The sequence below is a fragment of the Antrostomus carolinensis genome, unplaced genomic scaffold (genome assembly GCF_000700745.2).
Source record: "Antrostomus carolinensis isolate BGI_N321 unplaced genomic scaffold, ASM70074v2 scaffold17330, whole genome shotgun sequence".
NCBI lineage: Eukaryota > Metazoa > Chordata > Aves > Caprimulgiformes > Caprimulgidae > Antrostomus > Antrostomus carolinensis.
This window is the reverse complement of record NW_010290760.1, coordinates 134,904-154,144: the sequence shown is the minus strand read 5'-3', so window position 1 is coordinate 154,144 and position 19,241 is coordinate 134,904. Positions and strand designations below refer to the sequence as shown.

General features: G+C 51.4%; 1 protein-coding gene across 1 annotated transcript in view; it reads right to left on the bottom strand.

Annotated features, from left to right (window-relative positions):
- Window positions 1-70: 70 nt before the first annotated feature.
- ANKRD11 (ankyrin repeat domain 11) overlaps window positions 71-19,241 on the bottom strand; it is a 38,053-nt gene continuing 18,882 nt past the window's right edge. The window contains exons 3-12 of the mRNA XM_010174388.1: window positions 15,906-16,076; window positions 14,446-14,649; window positions 12,470-12,612; window positions 12,041-12,188; window positions 5,187-11,209; window positions 4,476-5,135; window positions 3,143-3,241; window positions 2,892-3,035; window positions 1,306-1,398; window positions 71-413 (exon numbers count right to left, since the gene is read on the bottom strand). Coding sequence (XP_010172690.1) covers window positions 228-413; window positions 1,306-1,398; window positions 2,892-3,035; window positions 3,143-3,241; window positions 4,476-5,135; window positions 5,187-11,209; window positions 12,041-12,188; window positions 12,470-12,612; window positions 14,446-14,649; window positions 15,906-16,076 — 7,871 coding nt within the window. The 3' untranslated portion in view covers window positions 71-227. The remainder of the gene's footprint in view (window positions 414-1,305; window positions 1,399-2,891; window positions 3,036-3,142; window positions 3,242-4,475; window positions 5,136-5,186; window positions 11,210-12,040; window positions 12,189-12,469; window positions 12,613-14,445; window positions 14,650-15,905; window positions 16,077-19,241) is intronic.

Here is a 19,241-nt window from a genome sequence, read left to right as displayed (position 1 = left end):
TGCCCGGCGGAGCTGCCGTCAGTCCGGGAGCGAGGGACACCTTGTGAAGAAAGTGCAATTATTTATTTTTTTTTCTTATTGTTTTGTTTTCTGCCGATAGCTGCTTCCTCCTCCTCTGACCAGGGATTCATCAGCAAGCGGTAAGGGTGAATGTGAGCTCGACCGCCCGACCTCGGAGGGCTCCCGTCCTTTGCCAGTTTTCAGTGATGTCTCCTGGTTTTGAACTGTCATGCCGGCAAGAGCACAAAGTCATCGTTCACGTCGACCATTGGCACATAGAACGAGGGCACCTCGTTCACGCAGAGGGATTTGTGCCCCGCGGGGTCCAGCTCCTGCACCTTCAGCTGCCACTCCATCCTCTGCACCGCGTTCAAGGCAGCAGCTTCGTGTTGCTGTCGCATGAGCAGGCATGTCTGGATTGGGGGGAAAAAATAAAACCAAGCAATGATGAGGGGTGAGCAGGAGAGGGTGGGAAAGGCTCCCGCTGCCCATCCCACCCGGCCAAGGCAGGGGACCTGTGGTCATCGTGGTGGGCAGAGCAGCAGATGGAGCAAGGGACACCACACGCGTCCTCGCGGGATGGAAACCCAGACTTGGGACATCTGGTGAGCTCAGTCCCAGCAGGAGCAGGGGCAAACCCGAAAGGGATTTCTGGGGTGGCTTCTGAAGGCTTGTAAGCACTCAAGAGCACTGACCCCGCTGGTGACAGCCTCAGCAGACAGTCCCCAACAGTGGCCCTCAGCTGCCCAAGAGCAGGATCCTGCTCCCTTCATGGGAGCTGCCAAGTCCCTCTGTGTCACCAGCTGAAAGCACCATTGTCCCCTCTCCCTACCACGCCCAAGTTTGCCACCCAGAGCTCTGCAGAGCACTCTGCAAACCACCTTGTCCAGCTCACTGCAGCATGTGTTGCTGGCGAAGAGCAGGTCCTGAGGGGTTTCACTGACCGAGAAAGCTCCACACCATATGGCATGAAGCAGAGTAACAGCCAGAGAGACAACGAGACAACCCCCAGCAGAACACACCTCCCTCCCCTCTTTTTGTAACCAGTAGAAGCAACTGTGCTCCCCCAGTCCCCGCAGAAGCTCCCACCTCTCTGCCACGCCATGCACAGAAGCATCCCCCATCGTGTGACGCTGCCCAGGTCACCCACCCTGGGACACCAGCTCCCAGCAGATTTTTGGAAACCACAGCAGCAGTTTCCAGGCTACAGCAACAGCTGAGACCCTCTCGGGGAAACCCTCCTGGCAGGAGGCAGAGCAGCAGGACCCGCTGCTGCCCGAGCACCGGGGCACCCACGCCTCTCACCTTCATTCGATCGTACTTGTCGTCCACATCTTGCAACCAAGAAATGAACTGTCGCGCGTTGAAACGGTCTCTGACCGATTTGTTTTCGTCTCCCTAAGCAAAAGACAGCGAAAGGGAATTCCATGGTATTTTTTTCCTTTACCTGAAGCAGTGACAGGTCTCACAGGCTGTATTCAAACCCTCTCTAAGGACACAGGCTCATCAGAAATGAGAAAGGTGCCAGCAGGGAGGGAGGACACGCTGCTCCCACCTGCTCTCACAGCTCTTTGCCAGGGCTTCACACCCAGATAAAGTCACACACACACACACACACACACTCCCCATTTTCTCTTGCTTGGAACAGAATCTGTCCATGCCAGCCCACCACACAGCCACACCTCTCTGTCTTCTTCAACTCATGCCCAAGATCTTAAATATCTTTGCTGTAGAAGCACCAACACTTGGCTGGGCAATGCTGAGGGATAAATCAAGGCTCCTGGATCAATCTGCCAGGTCATGAATAAGTTCCAGTATCCCCCCTGCAATGCAGCATCACTCCTCACCGAGGAGCAGCAAGGCTGCTGGAGCTGTGGGGCGTGGGCTGCAGAGGGTGCTGCCAGGATGGCTCGGGACCACCGCAGCCACAGGGCCACCACCTGCAGACACCGGACACGATTCCCCCTTCTCCAGCACAGAACCACGTGAAATCGAAGGAAGAAATGATCACTTTTTACGGGCTGTGAGACAGAGGCTGGCTCTTTCAAAGCCATTATTCAGACACAAATCAATTTAATGGCTCTCTCCCCTTCCTTCAACAGGAAAAGAAATCCCAGAGTGAAGTAAAATTAACCTTTCGAGTGTGCAGAGGATCCTGATCGAGAAGAAAGGCAGAGGGTGCCGAGACTCACTGATAAATGCGAGTCATCACTGCTCCTGAAGTGCCACAATGCTCCCTGTATCCCTCTGTTCCCAGATGTATTTCCCTCCCCAGCACGCACACGGTCTATCCCAGAACATGCGGCACCAGAAACTGAGTCAGATTAGGAGGCTGAGGGGAGACCTTCTGGCTCTGTCCAAGTCCCTTGGAGGAGGGTGGAGAGAGGTGGGGGTGGGTCTGTTCAACCAAGGCCCAAGGGACAGGACAAGAGGAAATGGGCTCCAGTTGCACCAGGGGAGGTTTAGGTTGGAAAAAACAGGAAAAGCTTCTTCACCCAAAGGGCAGTCCAGCACTGGAACAGGCTGCCCAGGGAGGTGGTGGAGTCACCTTCCCTGGTGGGATTTAACAGACAGGCAGATGAGGTGCTGAGGGACATGGTTTAGAGGTGGAATTGTCAGTGTTGGGTTTATCATTGGACTCAATGATCTTAAAGGTCTTTCCCAACCACTGCGATTCTGTGATTCTATAACCGAGTGATGGGCTGGGAGGGCTCCTGTGAGACGTCCTGCACCTGTGTACCACGGTGGGTGACAGGCACCTGAGCAGGAAGAGGATGAGCAACTCCTGCCTACATCCCTCCCTCCTTCCCTCCACCCAGAAAAGCACCATCTCCCTCAGGGTCTTGCACAGCACCTCTGAGACACCTCTCCACCACCAAGACAGCACTGACCTGATTTTCTAGAGGCATGTTATAGACTTCGGAGTCCAGCAGCATGGTGCAGGCACTGAAGGGCACAGCCTGGTTGGCAATAGTCCTTGCTGCCCGACAATGAACTCGCAAAATCTCCTGCTCGCAGGAGACAATGAGTTTCTCCTGAGGAAGAGCAAACGAAGCAGTGAGCGTGGCAGCCTCTGACTCCTCAGCAGAGGAAATTCGGGAGCTCTTCCCCAGCAGGAGTTTCTCCCGGAGCGCTCCCTTACCCGCTCGATGCTGTGCTGGAGCCGCAGCTTCCCCCGGACGGCTTCCTGCTGCTTGAAGAGCTCCTTCAGAGGCTCTGCGAGCGACGGCGGCGGGGCGATCTGCGGGCAGACAGCAGTGAGGGTTAGAGCCAGCAGTGCTGCTGGGTGTGCAGCCCACAGGGGACACGCAGGGCCCTGCCCATGGCTCGACCATGCAGCTGGGATGTCCCTTGGCCAAGGGCTCGGAGAAGGAGTCGGTGCCACCCCGCCGGACGTGGTACGCAGCTCACCAGAGGAGAAAGTCTCCCTGAGAGCAGGCAGGTGGCAAAGGACAACGTCCTGCCAGCGCTCAGACTGCAGCGAGGGGTGAGACAACAAGGCAAGAGGTGTCCAGTGCTGAGAGATGAGCTCAGCTGGCAGAACTGGAGCTGGAATCACCACATGTGCTGCAAGGGCTGTCTGCAAACGGACCTGAGCGTGTCTGACAGGGGAATGATGCTGTTGGGGAAATGAGCAGCCCCATCTGCACAGCTGGAAGGTCCTGATCTGTCCTGCGCTTTCCAGGGGAGCAAGGTGCTCATCAAGCACGGCCCAAACCACAGAACAGAGGAGCAAGTGGCTCCAGGTGAAGTCTAGGAAGGAGCAAGCAGATGTGAACACGGGCTGTGAGCACGGCGGTGCTGGAACAGACAAAGCACCTGTCAACTGACGCAGACAGCAGCTCGAGGAGGGACCACGCTGCGACAAACACCCGCAGATCGGGGTGTTTCACCCTGACTGCAGCAAGGAACCCAGCCTGACACGGCTGGTCCTATTGACCCTCCTGCTCCAGGCTGGATCCCGGATTCACTGCCTGCAGCACTGAGTTTATTGATGCATTTCCATTAGCAAGTCTGTTCATGCAGCACAGCAGTGAACGCAGATCCCGCTGCCAAGGAGCGAGCGCCATCGGCAAGTCAAATATCAGAGCTTGAGAACACAAAGGAGGAGTTAAGAACCAGCTTTTTTTCTACAGTTTCTCTAGGTTCATGATCCAATTACTACACTGCTTGGAAAAGCACTTTCACCTTCCAGCCCCAAATCTGCTGGATTCATACAAACTCCCTCTAAAACCTGAACAAACCTCAGGTTCCAAAGCACAGCCCAAGGTCTCTGCAAAACCACCCCACCTCAGAGGACGCATTTATCACACAACCATCCACTAACCAAGGCTTAGACCTGTCATCACAAGCACTTTCTAAACACAGGCTAAAAAGCATCAGCACTGCCAGGGCTGCCATGCACAGGGGACAATCTGGCAGCAGAGGAGGGGACAGTCCCTGATGCTGCGGTTTAAAGAGAGAAGGTGACTCACCACTGGAATATGGAGCTTGCTTAGAGGTTTGCCATCCAACAGGTAGGAACCCGTGTAGGTGACGTACTCGGCGTAGCACTGCGGAGCTTGGGGAGTAATATAGCAGAGGATTTTCCGCTTCTCTTCGATCTTTTTCCTGATCTGGAGGTACTCAAAGTAGGGGTTGGACCTGTCACTGTGATAAGGTTCAATGTCGTCCAGTTTTATAGCATCTACGATAGCTGCCAGTGTTTGCTGGATCATCTCCCTCGTCTGCTGGTTGGACGTGTTGATCTGCTGCTGCAGCTGCTGGTTGGAGCGCTGGAACCGGCGCTTGCGCGGGTGCTGAGCCTGGGAATCGTCCTCCTCCGTGATGCGGCCTTTGGCACGCGTGGCGGGCGCAGAGACGGGAGGAAATTCCTTCTCAGAAGAGGCAGCGTTCTGCTTGTTTTGGTTGGCGAGCATCTGAGCCCGGTTCCTGGTAATCCGCTGAGGAATCTCTTCTATTTTGGGTGGTTTGGGAGCTTCTGCTACTGGTTTTTGTACTGGTTCAACGACTTCTGCTTGAGCGTTGCCCGGAGGTGCATCTGCCTGGGAGGAAGGGACCTGGCTCCCAGCACGTGCTGCAGCACCCTCCTGTGAAACGCTGCCCTCGGCGGTGGCCGCGGCTGGGGGACAGGTCTGGGAGCTGCTCTCTGCCACCCCACCAGAAGATGACAGGTCTTCGTGCACGGCCTCTGCCTCTTTGCTCTCCGCCTGAGCAGACTCGGAGGGGGTCTGCTGGAGAATCTGTGCTTCCGAGTCCTCCGCTCCTTTTTCCTCAGCTACATTCAATGCTTCTGAGGTGGCTTCTGGTGCAGCCACTTCTGGTTTCTGCTCCTCTGCTGGTGGCTCCGTCTCCACAGGCAGGACAGCAGCTGCCTGGCTGGCTGGCAGCTCCTCCGGCTCGCCGGACGCTATTACGGACGCGTTGGCTTTAACCATCCCAGTGCTTGTTTCTGAAGCTGCTGCTGGGTTTTCTTCTACTGCTTCTGCCTCCGTCATCTCCGTCTCTGCAACGTCCTTAGGTTGGAGCGGCAGCTCTGGTAGCGAGAAGGGCCCGAGGTCCAAGTCCTCTTCTGTATTGGTGAAGGGATCAGGCCACGTTACCGCCTCCTCTGTATTTGCCGGTGCAGCGTTATTATTTTCCAAATAGTTGTTTTCTGGCACGCTAACAACTTCTGCCTGAGGTTCTGCTGGCATACAAGGGGGCTCTGGAGGTATCTCAGGTGCTTCTTCTGGGAGAGGCTTGCAGTTATTGAAGAACGTGTCTAATCTAGTAGGGGACATGTATGGAGCTTGCTCTTCAGTGTTGGCTATTTCTCCTGGAACTGCTTCCTCAGCATCCTCCTTGACTTCATCGAGCCCTGGTTCAGACACTGACAGAGGGTAAGATATGGGAGAAACGGGGTAGGAAGTATCTGTGGGAATGAAGGCTACTGGTGTAGGATGAATCGGCTCTAGGGAACAGAGCTGAGGTTTGGGGGACTCAGAAAACCTCTGGGGAGATTTCATCAGAAGCTCTGAGCCCATGGACCAGCCGACGGCGTGCTCTGCCGGGTTCCCCATCAGGTTGGGAGGAATGGCGGTGTCAGGGTTTCGGGAAGGAGGGTTATCCCAGTCTATATTGTTTTGTTCTGGCATACCTGAACCAAAATGGTTTTCTTCAATTGGTGGTAAGTAGGTAGGCTCTGGGGGCATGATGGAGGCGGTAGCTTGCTGCTCTTCCGTGGTATCCAAGGGCATGCCGAGGTCGGGGGGAAGAGCGCTTTCTACCGAAGGAGCCAGCAACTCATCTCTGTGTGAAGGGGAGGATTTCGCTTGTAAACCAGAAAAGACGCTTTCAGGCGACTGGGCGACTCCGCTGACAGCTCCGGGAGCACAGTGCAAAGCTTCCACTTTTGGTGATGAAACCCCATAATCTGGTGAGTAATACCCAGGAGATAAACACTGGAACTTCTCAGCGGGAACAGGAGGAAGGGGAACTTTCTCCTCCATTAAATGCTGCACTGGAGAGCCGTAATTCGATGTCGCCGGGACGCTTTGCTGCCTGAAAAATTTCTCTCCGACACTGAATTCTTCTTCAGGAGCCCTTCTGATATCAACCGAGATGGAACGATAAAGGTTGGTGGAGGGTATGGTGCGAGTGGGGGTCTGACTTGGATTCTCGGGGAGCCCGCTGGAAACATTTGTGTATCTGTCGAAGAAGGATGGTGAACAGGCGTTCATGGACATGGTGGATATGGGCAGCGAGTGCTGCGAGTCCGCACATTCAAACATCAGGTCCGTGTAGTCTTCGTTGCTGCACGAAGGAGTCCTGGGCGTCTGCATCACCTCCTCGTAGCTTGGACAAGAGACAACCGACGCCGGGGTTGGGACTCCCGTCGGCCGGTTCTGATCTGGCCTGGGAGATGCCGGGAGGATCTCCTTCAGCTGAGGACCCGTTATCCAGTCCTTGGAGTCTGTCCCAACAGCAGGCTGTGCCTTGTTCTCTGGTGACAGTATAGGAGTCAGTGGACCCAACTCTTTAAGCTTCTTGTCCTTGAGTTGAGTATCCAGCGTTAACGGCTTCTTTGTTGCCAGATCCAGACTCCTCTTGCGTGCTTCTTCCGAGCTTTTAAGTTTGTCCTTTAATTTGGGGTCTCCAGACCTGTGCCTCATTTTCTCCATTTGCTTCATTCTCTCTTTGTGCCTTTTGTGGCGCTCCTCGATTTCCAGGTCTTTCTGGCTCAGCATCCTCTCAAAGCTGGTCATCATCAAATCACCATCTCCCAGGAGTTTCTCCCTTGGCCTGGCATCTTTCTTGCCGCTGTCTTTGGACAGGGTTATTTTTTCATTCCCGTTGCTTATTTTTATTGAGTCTGATTTGTCTTTTTCTTGGTTCTCCTTGAGCTTCTCCTTCAGTTTGGTTTCACCGAATTTCAGGTTGTCCTCCTTTGATTTATCTTTAAAGGTGGTAACTTGAGGACTGTCCTTGTCTTTAAGCGTTGACTTTGGTTCGTCTTTGTGATGTTTAAAGAAACCATCTGCATGTTTGTCTCTATGTTTTTCCTTTTCCTCCTTCCATTTCTCCTTGTGTTTATCTCGTTTCTTTTTCTCTTTCACTGTGCTGATGCTGCTGGAACCGTAAGTCTTTTCTTTTTCTGCCTTCTTTGACAGCTCTCTTTCAGAATCATTTTTATCTTTCTTTTCAGAAAATAAGTAATCAATGCCTTTCTCTGGTTCCTCATCAGGCTCTGCCTTCATGTTGTAGGAAGCGCCAAAAGCCTCCCCATCCACAGAGAAATCTTTTTCATAATGAGTGGAATCCTTCCTGCTGCTGGAGTCTTTGAATTCTTCTGTTTTTTCCTTTTTCTCTGTCTTCTCCTTCTTTGCTTTTTCCTTCTCGTGACTTTTCTTTGATGAAGATGAGGAATGTCTGTGTCTCTCCTTCTCCTTGAGTTTGTCCTGCAAGCAGGGTAAAGGGAGAGAGTCCTTAAACTTTTCTTCAGCAGCATCAGCAAGAGAGAGGTTAGAAGACTCAAAGAGGCTGGTCAGTCCTGGCTCTTGTCCTCTATCTGTGAAGCTGTCAGAAGAGATCTCGCTGATTTTGTCGTTGGAGTCATCTCTATAGTCATTCAGAGCCTCCTCCTCCAATTTCTCCAGCAGGCTCTTCTCTGACTCCCCTCCTTTCGAAGACTTTTTCTCTTTGGAATGCTCTTTATCCAGCTTCTCCTTGTGCTTGCTTTTCACCTTGTCGTCACTGGCGTGTTTCTTTTCAGCCTTTTCTGGGAGCTTTTGCTTGTTTTTCTTCTCTTGAGTGGAATCTATGGATGTTCTGTCTTTTCTGTCCTTGTACTTCTCGGTAGAGTCTTTATCTTTCTTCTCTTTGTGTTTTTCAAAGGAACTCTTCTCCTTCTTCTCTTTTCCTCCCTCTGATGTTCCTTTGTCCTTTTTCTTCTCCTTCGAGTCCTTATCTTTCTGCTTCTCTCCGGAATGCTGCCGGTCGGAGGAGTACTTGCGGTGCTTGTCGGGGTACAGCTCCTTCTCAGCAGCCACGCCGTCATCCTTCTCCTGCAGACTGTCCAGACGATGCATTTCGCCCCCAGCAGAGTCGCTGACTTTGAACCCAGTCAAGCTGTAATCATCCCTCTCGTCTTCGCTTTCATCCGTGAAGATGTCTGCGATGCTGTACCAGCTCTTCTCCTTGCCTTTCTTCTCATCCTTTTTCTCGGAGAAGTCCTCTCGATCCGTGGAGAAGTTTTTCTCTTTCTTCTCTTTAACTTGGTCAAAAGAACTCTTCCTTTCTTTGTCTTTGCTGTGCAGGTCTTTGTACTTCTCCTTAGTTTCCTTTTTCTCTTTGAAACTCTTGTCTAGTTCTTTGTCTTTCAGGATTTTCTCAGGAGGAACTTTTTCATTTTTCTCCTTGTCGCCTTCTTTGGATTTTTCCTTGTATTTTTCTGGCTTCACCTTTTCTTTTTTTTCTTTCTCAGGAGCATCTTTCTTCTCCTTTTCCTTCCCAGAATGGTGCCTCTCCCAACTCTCCAGAGATTTACCACTGAACTCAGGGTCAGACTTCTCCTTGAAGAACGTTTCGCAGCCGTATTCTTTAAAGTCATCTCGATAGGGTTCCTCCTGCTTTGTTTTGGTTTCTTTTCGATCTTTCGAGCCATCGGAGGAATCTTTTCTGTCTTTGTTGGTTTCAGCTGTATCTTTTTCTTTCCTCTCCTTGACGCTCTCTGCAGAGTCCTTCCTTTTCTTGTCCTTTTCAGGCAAATAACTAGGGGTGAGTTTGTGTCTGTCCGTTTGGTCCTTTTTCTTCTCAGAGCTTTTCTCCACGTAGTCCCTCTCTTTCTTCTTTAAGAAACTGTCCTTTTCGTTCCGTTTCTCGTTGTACTCCTTCTTCTCTTTTGTTTTATTTTCCTTTTTCTTGTCTTTAATTTCCTCTTTCACAGGTTCTATGATTAGCTTTGCCACTGTGTCATTTTTAATCTCCCTGAAATCTGTTACTGGAGAATCCCAGCTATCTTCACCTTTGAAATCGAAGGATGAATCAGAAGACAAGTCTGAAAACCACCTCTCTTGCTGATCATCCGAAAGGCTGAACTTTGTGTCCTCGCTCTCAGGAAATTGGTTTTTGCTATTAAACTCATCAAACCCAGACTCATCTCTGTAGAGTTTTTCTTTTTTGCATTTTTCTTTCTCTTCCTTGAAGGATTTTTCTTTCTCTAGTTTCGAAGCCTTCTCCTCCTTGAGCTCATTCTTCTTTTCAGATTTTGACTGTTTGTCCTTTGACTTCTTCTTTCTCTCCTCCTTGTGTATTCTTGGCTTCTCCTCTTTGGGAGATTTCTCCTTTACAGGTTTCTCTTTTTCTGATTTACTCAATCCTTCTCTGAAGGATTTGCTCATGTCTTTACTACCATCTTTGACTTTTCTTAATGATTTCTCCTCTTTCGAGGATTTTCCAGTCTCATCTTTAAACAACCATTCCTTCTCCTCCCCTTTACCTTTGGGGAGCTTTTCCTCCTTCTTACTGTGTTCTCGCTCATGCTTTAACACTTTCAATTTGTTTTCGACTGGATTTTCTGTCTCTACTATCAAGCCTTTCTCAGGCTTTTGTTTAGAGTCCTCAAACTCAAAAGAAAACGTTTTGATTATTTTAATGTCTTGGCTCATGGGACACTGCCCCTTCTCCTTGTTTTTATGTTTGTGTTTCGTTTTATGCTTTTTAACAACCTTCCCCTCCTTGTCCAGCTTTGGAATTGCTCCATCCACATTGCTATGGAATGAATTCTTTTTCTCGGAAACAGTGTTGTGTGTGGTGTTTTTCTTTTTGTGCTCTGGTTTCTTTCTGACTGGCTTTAGTGACTCTAAGCTCGAGTCCTCGGACGAGTAGTCTGACTCGCTCGTCAGTCTCGTCCTGGTGGAGTCCGATAAGGAACTGACATCTGACCAAGCTGGAGAAGATATGGTTTTCCAATTGTCCGTCCTCCAGTGCTTGGAGTGCTGTTCTGTAAGATTAGGATTATGTTTCTGGGATGCTAAACTCCCATGAGAAGAGGTCGATGAGGCAGACAGAGAGTTAAACAAGGAGGATTCCTTTAGCACTAGCCTGGAGTCCTTTACACAGCTAGAGCTCTGAAGAGAGTCTCTATCATCCTCCTCACTCTCCACGTTTTCACTCTCTGATTCAGAGGAACAAAATTTGTCATTTTTTTTGCCAAACCGAACCTCTTTGCTTTTCGTCTCCTTCTTCCGCTTCTTTTTTACTTTGCTTTTCTCCTTCTGTGGCTTTGTGCTGGCGGGCTCCCGAATCTTACTGCTGGGCAATATCGAGTGGGTCGTGAGTCGCAGCTTCTCCCCCGTCCCCACAGGAACGCTGGTCTCCTCCTCGTCCGAGCTGTCCGACAGGATGCGGTGGGCAGCTTTCTTTGGTGTAATTGTGTTATTTTTAGTATAAGTTTTCACTTCCATTTTGGGTATGGAAATGAAACTGTTTGCTTTAGTCTCTTTTCTGTAATCCTTTTTCAGCAAATGTTTGTCATCGACTGGCGGGACCCGGTCCTGCTCATCGTCCTCATCAAATTCATACTCATCCTTCACCGGGGTGATGGTTTTGGGGGGCTCCTGGGCCTTGGGCTTGTGCTTCAAACCCTTCTCAAACTCTGAGTCCGTGTTATTGCCATCGACAGAGCTGGAGGGAGCGAAGGAAGGGGCGTCCTCCTCTTCTGAGGTCTCTGTAAAAAGAGAAGAACAATGTGTTAAGGGCTGTGAGGAGCTTCGGGGAGAGAACAGCATCAGTCTGCTGCAGATGTGAACCCCTGCGGATGGCCCTCCTGCTCTTTGGCCTCACCCAGCCTTTGCCAAGTTTGCAGCTGCAAGCTTGAAATGCCAGTCTGGCAGATCTTTTAGAACAGAACAGCTATCCAGCCTCAAACCTGCATGGGGTGATCCTCAGAACACCCCGGGTGGATCAAGAGAATAACTTTCTAAAAGGGTTAGGACTGCACACAGCGTAGGTGAAGACTCCCTGTAAGCCTGAAACTCTAATTAGCACTAATTAAAACCTGCAGCGTTCCCACCTGGCATAGCCACAGTGGTGGCACTTGTGGGACAGACTGGCAGGGCTGAGGGACAGCCTGGGAACACGACCTGGAACACCAGCACGGGTAGAGCTGAGCACCGTGCCCTCCGACCGGGGAGGGGTGGGAGTAGATGACGTGCACACAAACCCCCCCCTCCCTCGGCACGAGCTGGAGTATCACCCACATTTCAAAGGTAAGATCTCAATGTACCTGCAACTGGCTTCCAATCCTACATCTCGACTGCACCGGGCAAGTGATCTCAACGTAGGCTTCCAGGGCAAACAGCTAGAGCTCCCGGAGCTAAAGCTGGTAGTTATGTTGTCTGAATTTGGGTTACAGCTACAGGTGGACTCCTGACCGTGGCAGCAGCACGCAGATATTCTGACAATGGTCTAACTTCACTGTCCTCTTAACGCCTCTGTATTAACAGACAGCTGCAGGCCACAAGCATCACTCCCGTGTTCACATAAAAGTCAACCTCACCTGTTGAGCTCTCTTCACTAGAGGGGTACGTGGTCTTTCCCAGGAGCAGATTCACCATGGTGGGAGAATTAGCTACTTTTAAAGGTGTCTCGCCCTTCCTGTTGCTTTGATGAGGATTCCCTCCATAATGTAACAACAATTTCACCACCTGAAAAGAGAAATTGAGATGTGAAGATCCTTGTGATGTTTCAATTCCAGGCATTTTCATATATCACTAAAAGGGAGGTGTCCTCGAGTGGTCTCTCCTCAGGATAGTCCTTATGGTACTAACACTCATCAATAAGAAAGGAGTCAAAAAACCAGCAACACAAACCAACCTGGGCATGAAAGAAGGGAGAAGAACAAGACACAAAGCTACGTTCCCTCTCATAATCCAGAAGGAGAAGAATGACCTGTCCCCTGCACAAGGGAAATCCAGCAAAAACCTACCTTGAAGTGCCCGTTGTTTGCTGCATCGTGCAGCGGGGTGTCGTCATCCAACCCCTTGGTGTTGACTTCGGCACCGGCAGCGAGCAGCTGCTTTGCCACATCGTAGTAACCCCGGTTGCACGCCTCGTGCAATGCCGTCCAGCCTGCAAGCAAAGGGACACTCAGAACATGGACATCACCTTCGTGGAGAGAGTTGGGGACAGTGAAAAGTCACCTCCATCCACAGACGCTGCAGATGTTGGTGAGTCAAAGGGTCTGTGGCTCTGATGGCCAAGAAGATGGTCTCCTTTGCCCAGCTCCCCATGGCACAGCAGGAAAATACCTGCAGCTCTGCTCTCCTACTCCAATCAGTCAGTAGCTGAATGAATCCCACTCTTCCCCCTGGTCACACAATGAGTGACAGACAGATCATCTGCCAGAAAGGACCCAGCCCCAGGAAATGGGAAGGCAAAGTTTTGCATAGGAAATTCAAGAGAACTGCTGATGTCGTGTGGAAGGCAGGTCTCAAATCCTTTCCCCTTCCAACTCCTCTGTAAAGGAACCACTGCTGCTCAGATCAGAACTGCACACATCGCTCTCAAACATCCCCCACACAGACCTCACAAATATTTTCCGCAGCCATGCTCCTGCAAAACAGCCCCCCCGGCTCGGGGAGAAACCAAACAGCAGGTCTCCACAGCAACAGTGGCTCCAGTTCTCAAACAAACCTCCGAAGAACACGGAATGAAATATTTTATCATGTTCAAACAGACTATTTTCAAGCAAAAACTGTTTTGAAGTTTCCCAGCAAATGTGAGTGGCTCCTTGGGTATTTTGCTGATAGCGTCGTGGGAGCTCGTTCCGTTACCTTCACTCGGAGCATTAAAAAGGGGCACCTGTGACCAGAATTAATCACAACTGATAGCTCAGTCTAGGACTGGTATTAATCACACAGCCGAGGGAACATGGATATCTATTTATAGCCCCAAAATCGTGCGAAGAGAACAGCAAAGAGCAAAGTCAAGCTCTTGGATGTGCTGGAAGAAAGGATGCTTCACGCTCATTCAGCCCCATCGTTGGTACAGGTCACCCTTCATCATCTCACAGCCGCCTTCTCGCTGCAGGACTTGGGGCTGTGCCCATCCCAGGCCTGGCCACAGCCCCACACCCAGGCTCCTTTCCTCATTCCCACCACCAGAAGCAGGAGCCTGGCAGCACCACTGAGGAGGAGGAGGAGGAAGAGGAGGTGGTGCTACTCCTCAGCTGAGGCTCAGGATGGTCAACGTCTCCTCGAATTCAGGCACGTGGCTGGCACAGCTAGGAGCTTGACCTTGACCCTCATCCACACTGCTCTCCCACATTTGGTACTTAAAACCAAACCCCAGAACACTGTAGGCCTCAGGGTTGGCATCACTGCTCAACCCTGGAGTGATGCTTTTACAAACCCACTCTTTTCTATATATTTTTGTGCCTCATTTCTTATATTTTAAGTAAAATAAAGGGCTACAACAGCCCACCTCCCTTCGTAAACTCCCCTCCAGACGTTCAAGATGGTACCTGTGTGGAAGGGCAGAAGAAAACAGACCAGAGGGTCCTGGGCACAGCTTCAGAGGTGGAGCCACAGCAGCCCCAAGGATCGCTACAGACCAAGCCCAGCCCAGCATCCCTGCCCTGAGCGGGAGCATGTTCAAGGACAGCCTTGGAATTCAGCTCCCACATTCCAACAAGGGAACTGATGCTTTTCAGGGATTTATTATTTTGACAAAACTGTAGCAGTGTTTGGTTTGGTTTTTTTAAAAGGACAGCAAGGCTTCTTCCTCCTCAAAAAGCAAAAAGGATTCTTTTTGGTTAATCCCCTCTTTACAAGTAGCAAACCCACGTTATAAAGAAACTACGTTCTCTGGTGGGAGCCATTCTTGGAGGTGGAAGATGCAACCAGGTGGGAAAAGGTGTGGATCCGTGGGCTGCCCAGGCAGTGGTGCCAACGGGCTGGTTACCTGCAAAGTCTTTCACATTGACATCTGCACCCTCGATAATGAGCTCCTTGATGCGCCGGGCATCTCCTCGGATGGCAGCTCGATGCAGCCGAGTCTCTCCTCGCTCGTTTCTCTTATTTACTTTATCTTTGGTTTTGGAGGCAGAGTTAGGAGTTCCCTTCTGACAAACTGTAGACTGAGAGGGATGCTTTGGTGTTGTGTCAACTGCACGGAAGAGAGAAACAGAGTCAAGATTCGCAATCCAGAGGAAGCCCTACACCCTTAGAGGGAGCTCTTGCAACACATTTCATCTCATTTCTCCCCCAAAAAGCTCAGCACAAAGCACCGAGAGGCAACTGAACCTTCTGAAGTCGATGTGAAGACAGAGGAAAGCCTGTGTGTGTGTGTAATACAGATATTAATTGCAGGCTGCTAAAGCCCACTGGAGAGAAGTGCAGTCCTTGCGAGGACTGTAGGCAATCCCATGATTTAGGAGCAGACAATGCAGCTCTTTACTCTAAAACCTCATTTCCTAAGGGAAGAGGCTTTTTACCAAGTACATGTGAGGTCTGACAGCCTCGGGAGGAGACTGCACATTTCCTGGGAGAATGTTTGAATGCTCTGAAGACTGCAGAGCTTTTTGCCTTTTCTGTCTTCCCAAGTTAACACCGACCTAAAGCAGCGAGATTGGCCTTAAGAACAACCAAACACGTGGCTAAAAGCTGCAGTGTTTGTGTGTAGGATGCAGATGTGTGTGTACGGATAGCACAGTGCCTCTAAAAACCCCGGAGGGGTCATGTATGCAACAGATAAAAATTACTAAAATACAAAATCCGTGGTAAACACATTCCAGCTGCTCCCCATCTCAAGTTACAGTTGCACTGGTTACACATCTTCTCCCTCTCCACAAGAAGAGACATTCAGAAACCCACAGAGATGGTATTTTAACTTTATTCACAATGCTCCTTTCCTGAGTCAGCCTGAGATGCCAGCAGAAAATGCAAAGTTCTGATGGGGAGGAGGCTCCCGTGGAATCAAAGCTCCAGTTAAGTGGCCAGGGAAGGCTCAGTGGTGGCCTGGAGATGGCCTGTGGGACATCTCCTGCTACTGCCTTATCCTGGGAGGAGGAAGGCCAGCCCCAGCCACGCGCAAACCCTGGCAGCAGCTGCAGAGCCCCGTGGGAGTGGGTGTCCCGCTGCCCCGCTCCAGCATCACGCTGCTTCTGTATGAGGTTGGAGAAGGTGTCCCAAAACCCAGCACCCATCCACCATGCTGAGAAAGGGGGGACACCCCATGGAGAAGCCTATCAGCCCCCCTGCACCATGCTGGGGGTGGCAGCTCATCTCTGCTGCTGGCAAGGTGCTACTCGGTGGTCACCCCGGGGACGGGCATGGAGCAGCCCAAGTATTTGTGAGCTTCTCACTACAAACTCACACCCACCCACCCACACCACCGAGCAAAAACCACCCTCCAGATCTCACCTGGGCTGTTTGCAGACTCCTCTGCTGTCATCTGCATAAGGAGAGCGACTTGCTGGCGCTCGGAGAGCGGGTAGCCTGCCCGGATCCCCGAAAGGCCCATTCCGAAGAGCAAGCCAGGCTTTCTGGTGGCGGGCTCCTTCTTAATCCTCTTCCGCTCTGGACCCTGCTTTTCTGTGAAGAGACACAGAAACACAAGCTGGGAATGTCACTGTAACTGAAACCACGTTTGTTTCTGAGCGAAGTGCCAACAGCTCTCCAACTCTGCTTCCATATCTCACACACTGAAAAGCCTACGGTGAAGGATGCATCACCGGTACCCGGGGCAGCCACCCAGCCACCGCTCCTGCTGCCCACCAGCTCCTCCAACAGCCTCTCCTGGCACAGATTTCTACCCATTCTCCCCCCACAATCAAATGGCAGCACAAGAGGGAGGGAGCGGGTCCTTCAAGGGGCTGATGCCAATACTGTACCTTCCATCTTGCTTCTAGGAGCCTCCATTTCATGCCATGGTGCTTCGAGGAGCGTACGCAGCCTTACACCACCACAGCATGGACTGAACTGGAGGCATCTAAAAGCATCAACAAAAAGTGCTAACGAGATACAGGCTGACAGCTCGGAAATGTTGCCATCTCACCCCCTCGTCATCATCACATCAAGGAACTCTGCAGCCAAACCATCAGCCAGGACGGTGCTCGGCACCGGGGTCCTCTCCTCTCCACCTGCGGTCAGGCTGGTGACTGCTCATCCACATCCACTCCTGCACCCCTCTAAAAAACCCCCAAATAAATGGGAGGGGAGGATGAAACCCCTGTGCCCAGCTTGTCACCCCCCAAATCTCAGCCTGACACTTGGTCTCCTAAATTATCCAGAGATGAAGAAAGCTTGTGCTGAGGGACTGAGCCGGTATTTGCGGCTGGTGTTCCACGTGCACAAGGACCAGGCAAAACCCCAGCCTCTCCTTGCACCTCCAGCCGTGCTCCCAGTGACCCACACAGCTGCAAACTGGTGAGAACTGGTCCCTGCCCAGCACTGAGCAGCCTGCTGCCTCCCTCCCCGCTGCCCAGCCCAGCCCAGCTCACACACCTGACCTGCCAGAAGCCTGACTACAGCTTTTCTTAAGTGTTTTTCCCATTTTCTTTACGTCAGTATCGACCCTTTTCCTGTGCGAGGAGAGTCAGCAGCCCTTCCTCTGCACTTCTGGTTCCCTTGCTTGTTGATGGGGTCTGGTGGAAGCACAAATCCTGCTGCACGCTCTTCAGTGGGTCTGCAGAGCCACAGCCACACCAGAGTCATGGAATCACAGAACCACAGCGGCTGGAAAAGACCTTTAAGAACATCGAGTCCAACCATAAACCCAACACTGACAATTCCACCTCTAAACCATGTCCCTCAGCACCATGTCTGCCCGTCTGTTCAATCCCACCAGGGATGGGGACTCCACCACTGCCCTGGGCAGCCTGTTCCCGTGTCTGAATATTGACATTCTTAGCAGCCTCATTTATAGAAGTTATGAAATGCAGGTGAGTGGCTCCTTGCTCTCGCATCACAAGCTCAAACACCAGTTTGAATCAAGGTTGGTTCAAAGCTGCTCGAGAAACCTGAGCAGCAAAACACCTTGGTGCATCCCCGATGGGATGAAAACCCCACGTCCAGGTGAGCTGGGCAAAACCTCCCACATAAACAGAATCTCTGAGCTCAAACTGATCACGTTTGCTTCTCAAGAGAGCAAATCCTGCCTGTGACTTTGAAGCACAAAAGTGCAAAGCCCAGCAGGTCAGGCAAAACCGCTGGGTTTAAACTCAATCACCGGACTTTGCGCCCAAGCACAGGTTTCCTCCATCATCCACCAAACTGCCAGCAGAGTAAAAGTCTCTGGCAGACGAGGGCAGCAGCGTGTGGGGACATCTGCACTGCTCCAGCTCAATTCGTGCTGCTGGCATCTCCCTCACTCCCTCAGCTGATGAGGAGGCAGCTCCAAAAAGCATTTCCCTGCACCACACACAAAGGTGCCACCCTCTGCTGCTCTCCTGCTTCAAAGGTCTCATCCAGAGCTGGTGATTTCCACTGACCCCCTGCACCTGGGATCCTGGACATTTCCCAGAGTCCCAGAATGGCCTGGATTGGAAAAGCCCTTTAAGCTCATCGAGTCCAACCATGAACCCAACACTGACCAGTCCCCTATGACTAACCCATGTCCCTCAGCACTGTGTCTACACGACTCTTCAATCCCTCCAGGGATGGGGACTCCACCACTGCCCTGGGCAACCCCTTCCAATGCCTCAGAACCCTTTCAGCAAAGAAATTCTTCCTCACATCCCATCTCAACTGCCCTGGGCACAACTGGAGCCCATTTCCTCTTGTCCTGTCCCTTGGTCCTTGGTTGTTATTTAAGAAATAACAACTCTGTACCAGGGAACCTCTCAGCCAGGCAGCATGGGCCACCCCTCTTCAGATACAAGCCCTAGAAACACGTCTGAGCATTAAAGGAGAATCCTGGTCTAATTCTCCAAAGCCACATTTCAGTCACCCTGACAGCTGTAGCAGAGCTAGAAGATGAAATCAGATCACAGGGAAGTGGATAGGTTTTTTAAATGGCTTAAAATAAAATTAAACTCAACGTGCTTACGGTAAGAAAACCATTTAGCCCGGGCAGTTCCAGGAGCCACACGGCTGAGCAGCGCGTCCCACCAGCCAGGCTGGCCCCGAGCACAGGGACGCCTGATCCCCACACGCAGCTTGTCCCCACTCCTCGTTAGGCTCCAGAGCTGCTGGCCAAAGCGGGTTTGTTAAATCCTGTTTGGCCAGGTGGTGGGTAAAGACCTGGCTTCTCCACACACCTCGGCTCAGCAGCCAGCTCCTGGACACATCCAGGGGCACAGAGACACTCAAGGGGGTGACACCCAGCAAGTGACACTGGGCAGTGTCCTTGGAGCACAAGCAGTGCCCGAGGGCTGTAGGTGGTCGAGGGCTGCTCCGTGCAGATGTGGAGAGGGAGCCACCATTAGCACGAGAACGTTTTCATTACTATTACTGAGCGGCTGCAGGTTGTCAGCATGAGCCTGTGATTTGCAAAAATTGATTACCAAGCTCAACCGAAACCCCCTAAACTCCTATTAATTCTGCAGTCGCAGAAATTTCCTCCTCCACAGAACATTTAACATTAAAAAGCATGTGATCAACAAGATAAAAATAAATTGGAAAGCGATTGCCACATTCTCGCTCGCCGTGGTGAGGCAGGGAGGGTCGGTGGAGGCAGATGAGGACTTGGGAAGGTGGTATCGCCCAGCTCTACACATCCCTGGCACTGGGGGAGGGTGTCTGGTCCTGCTCACGTGC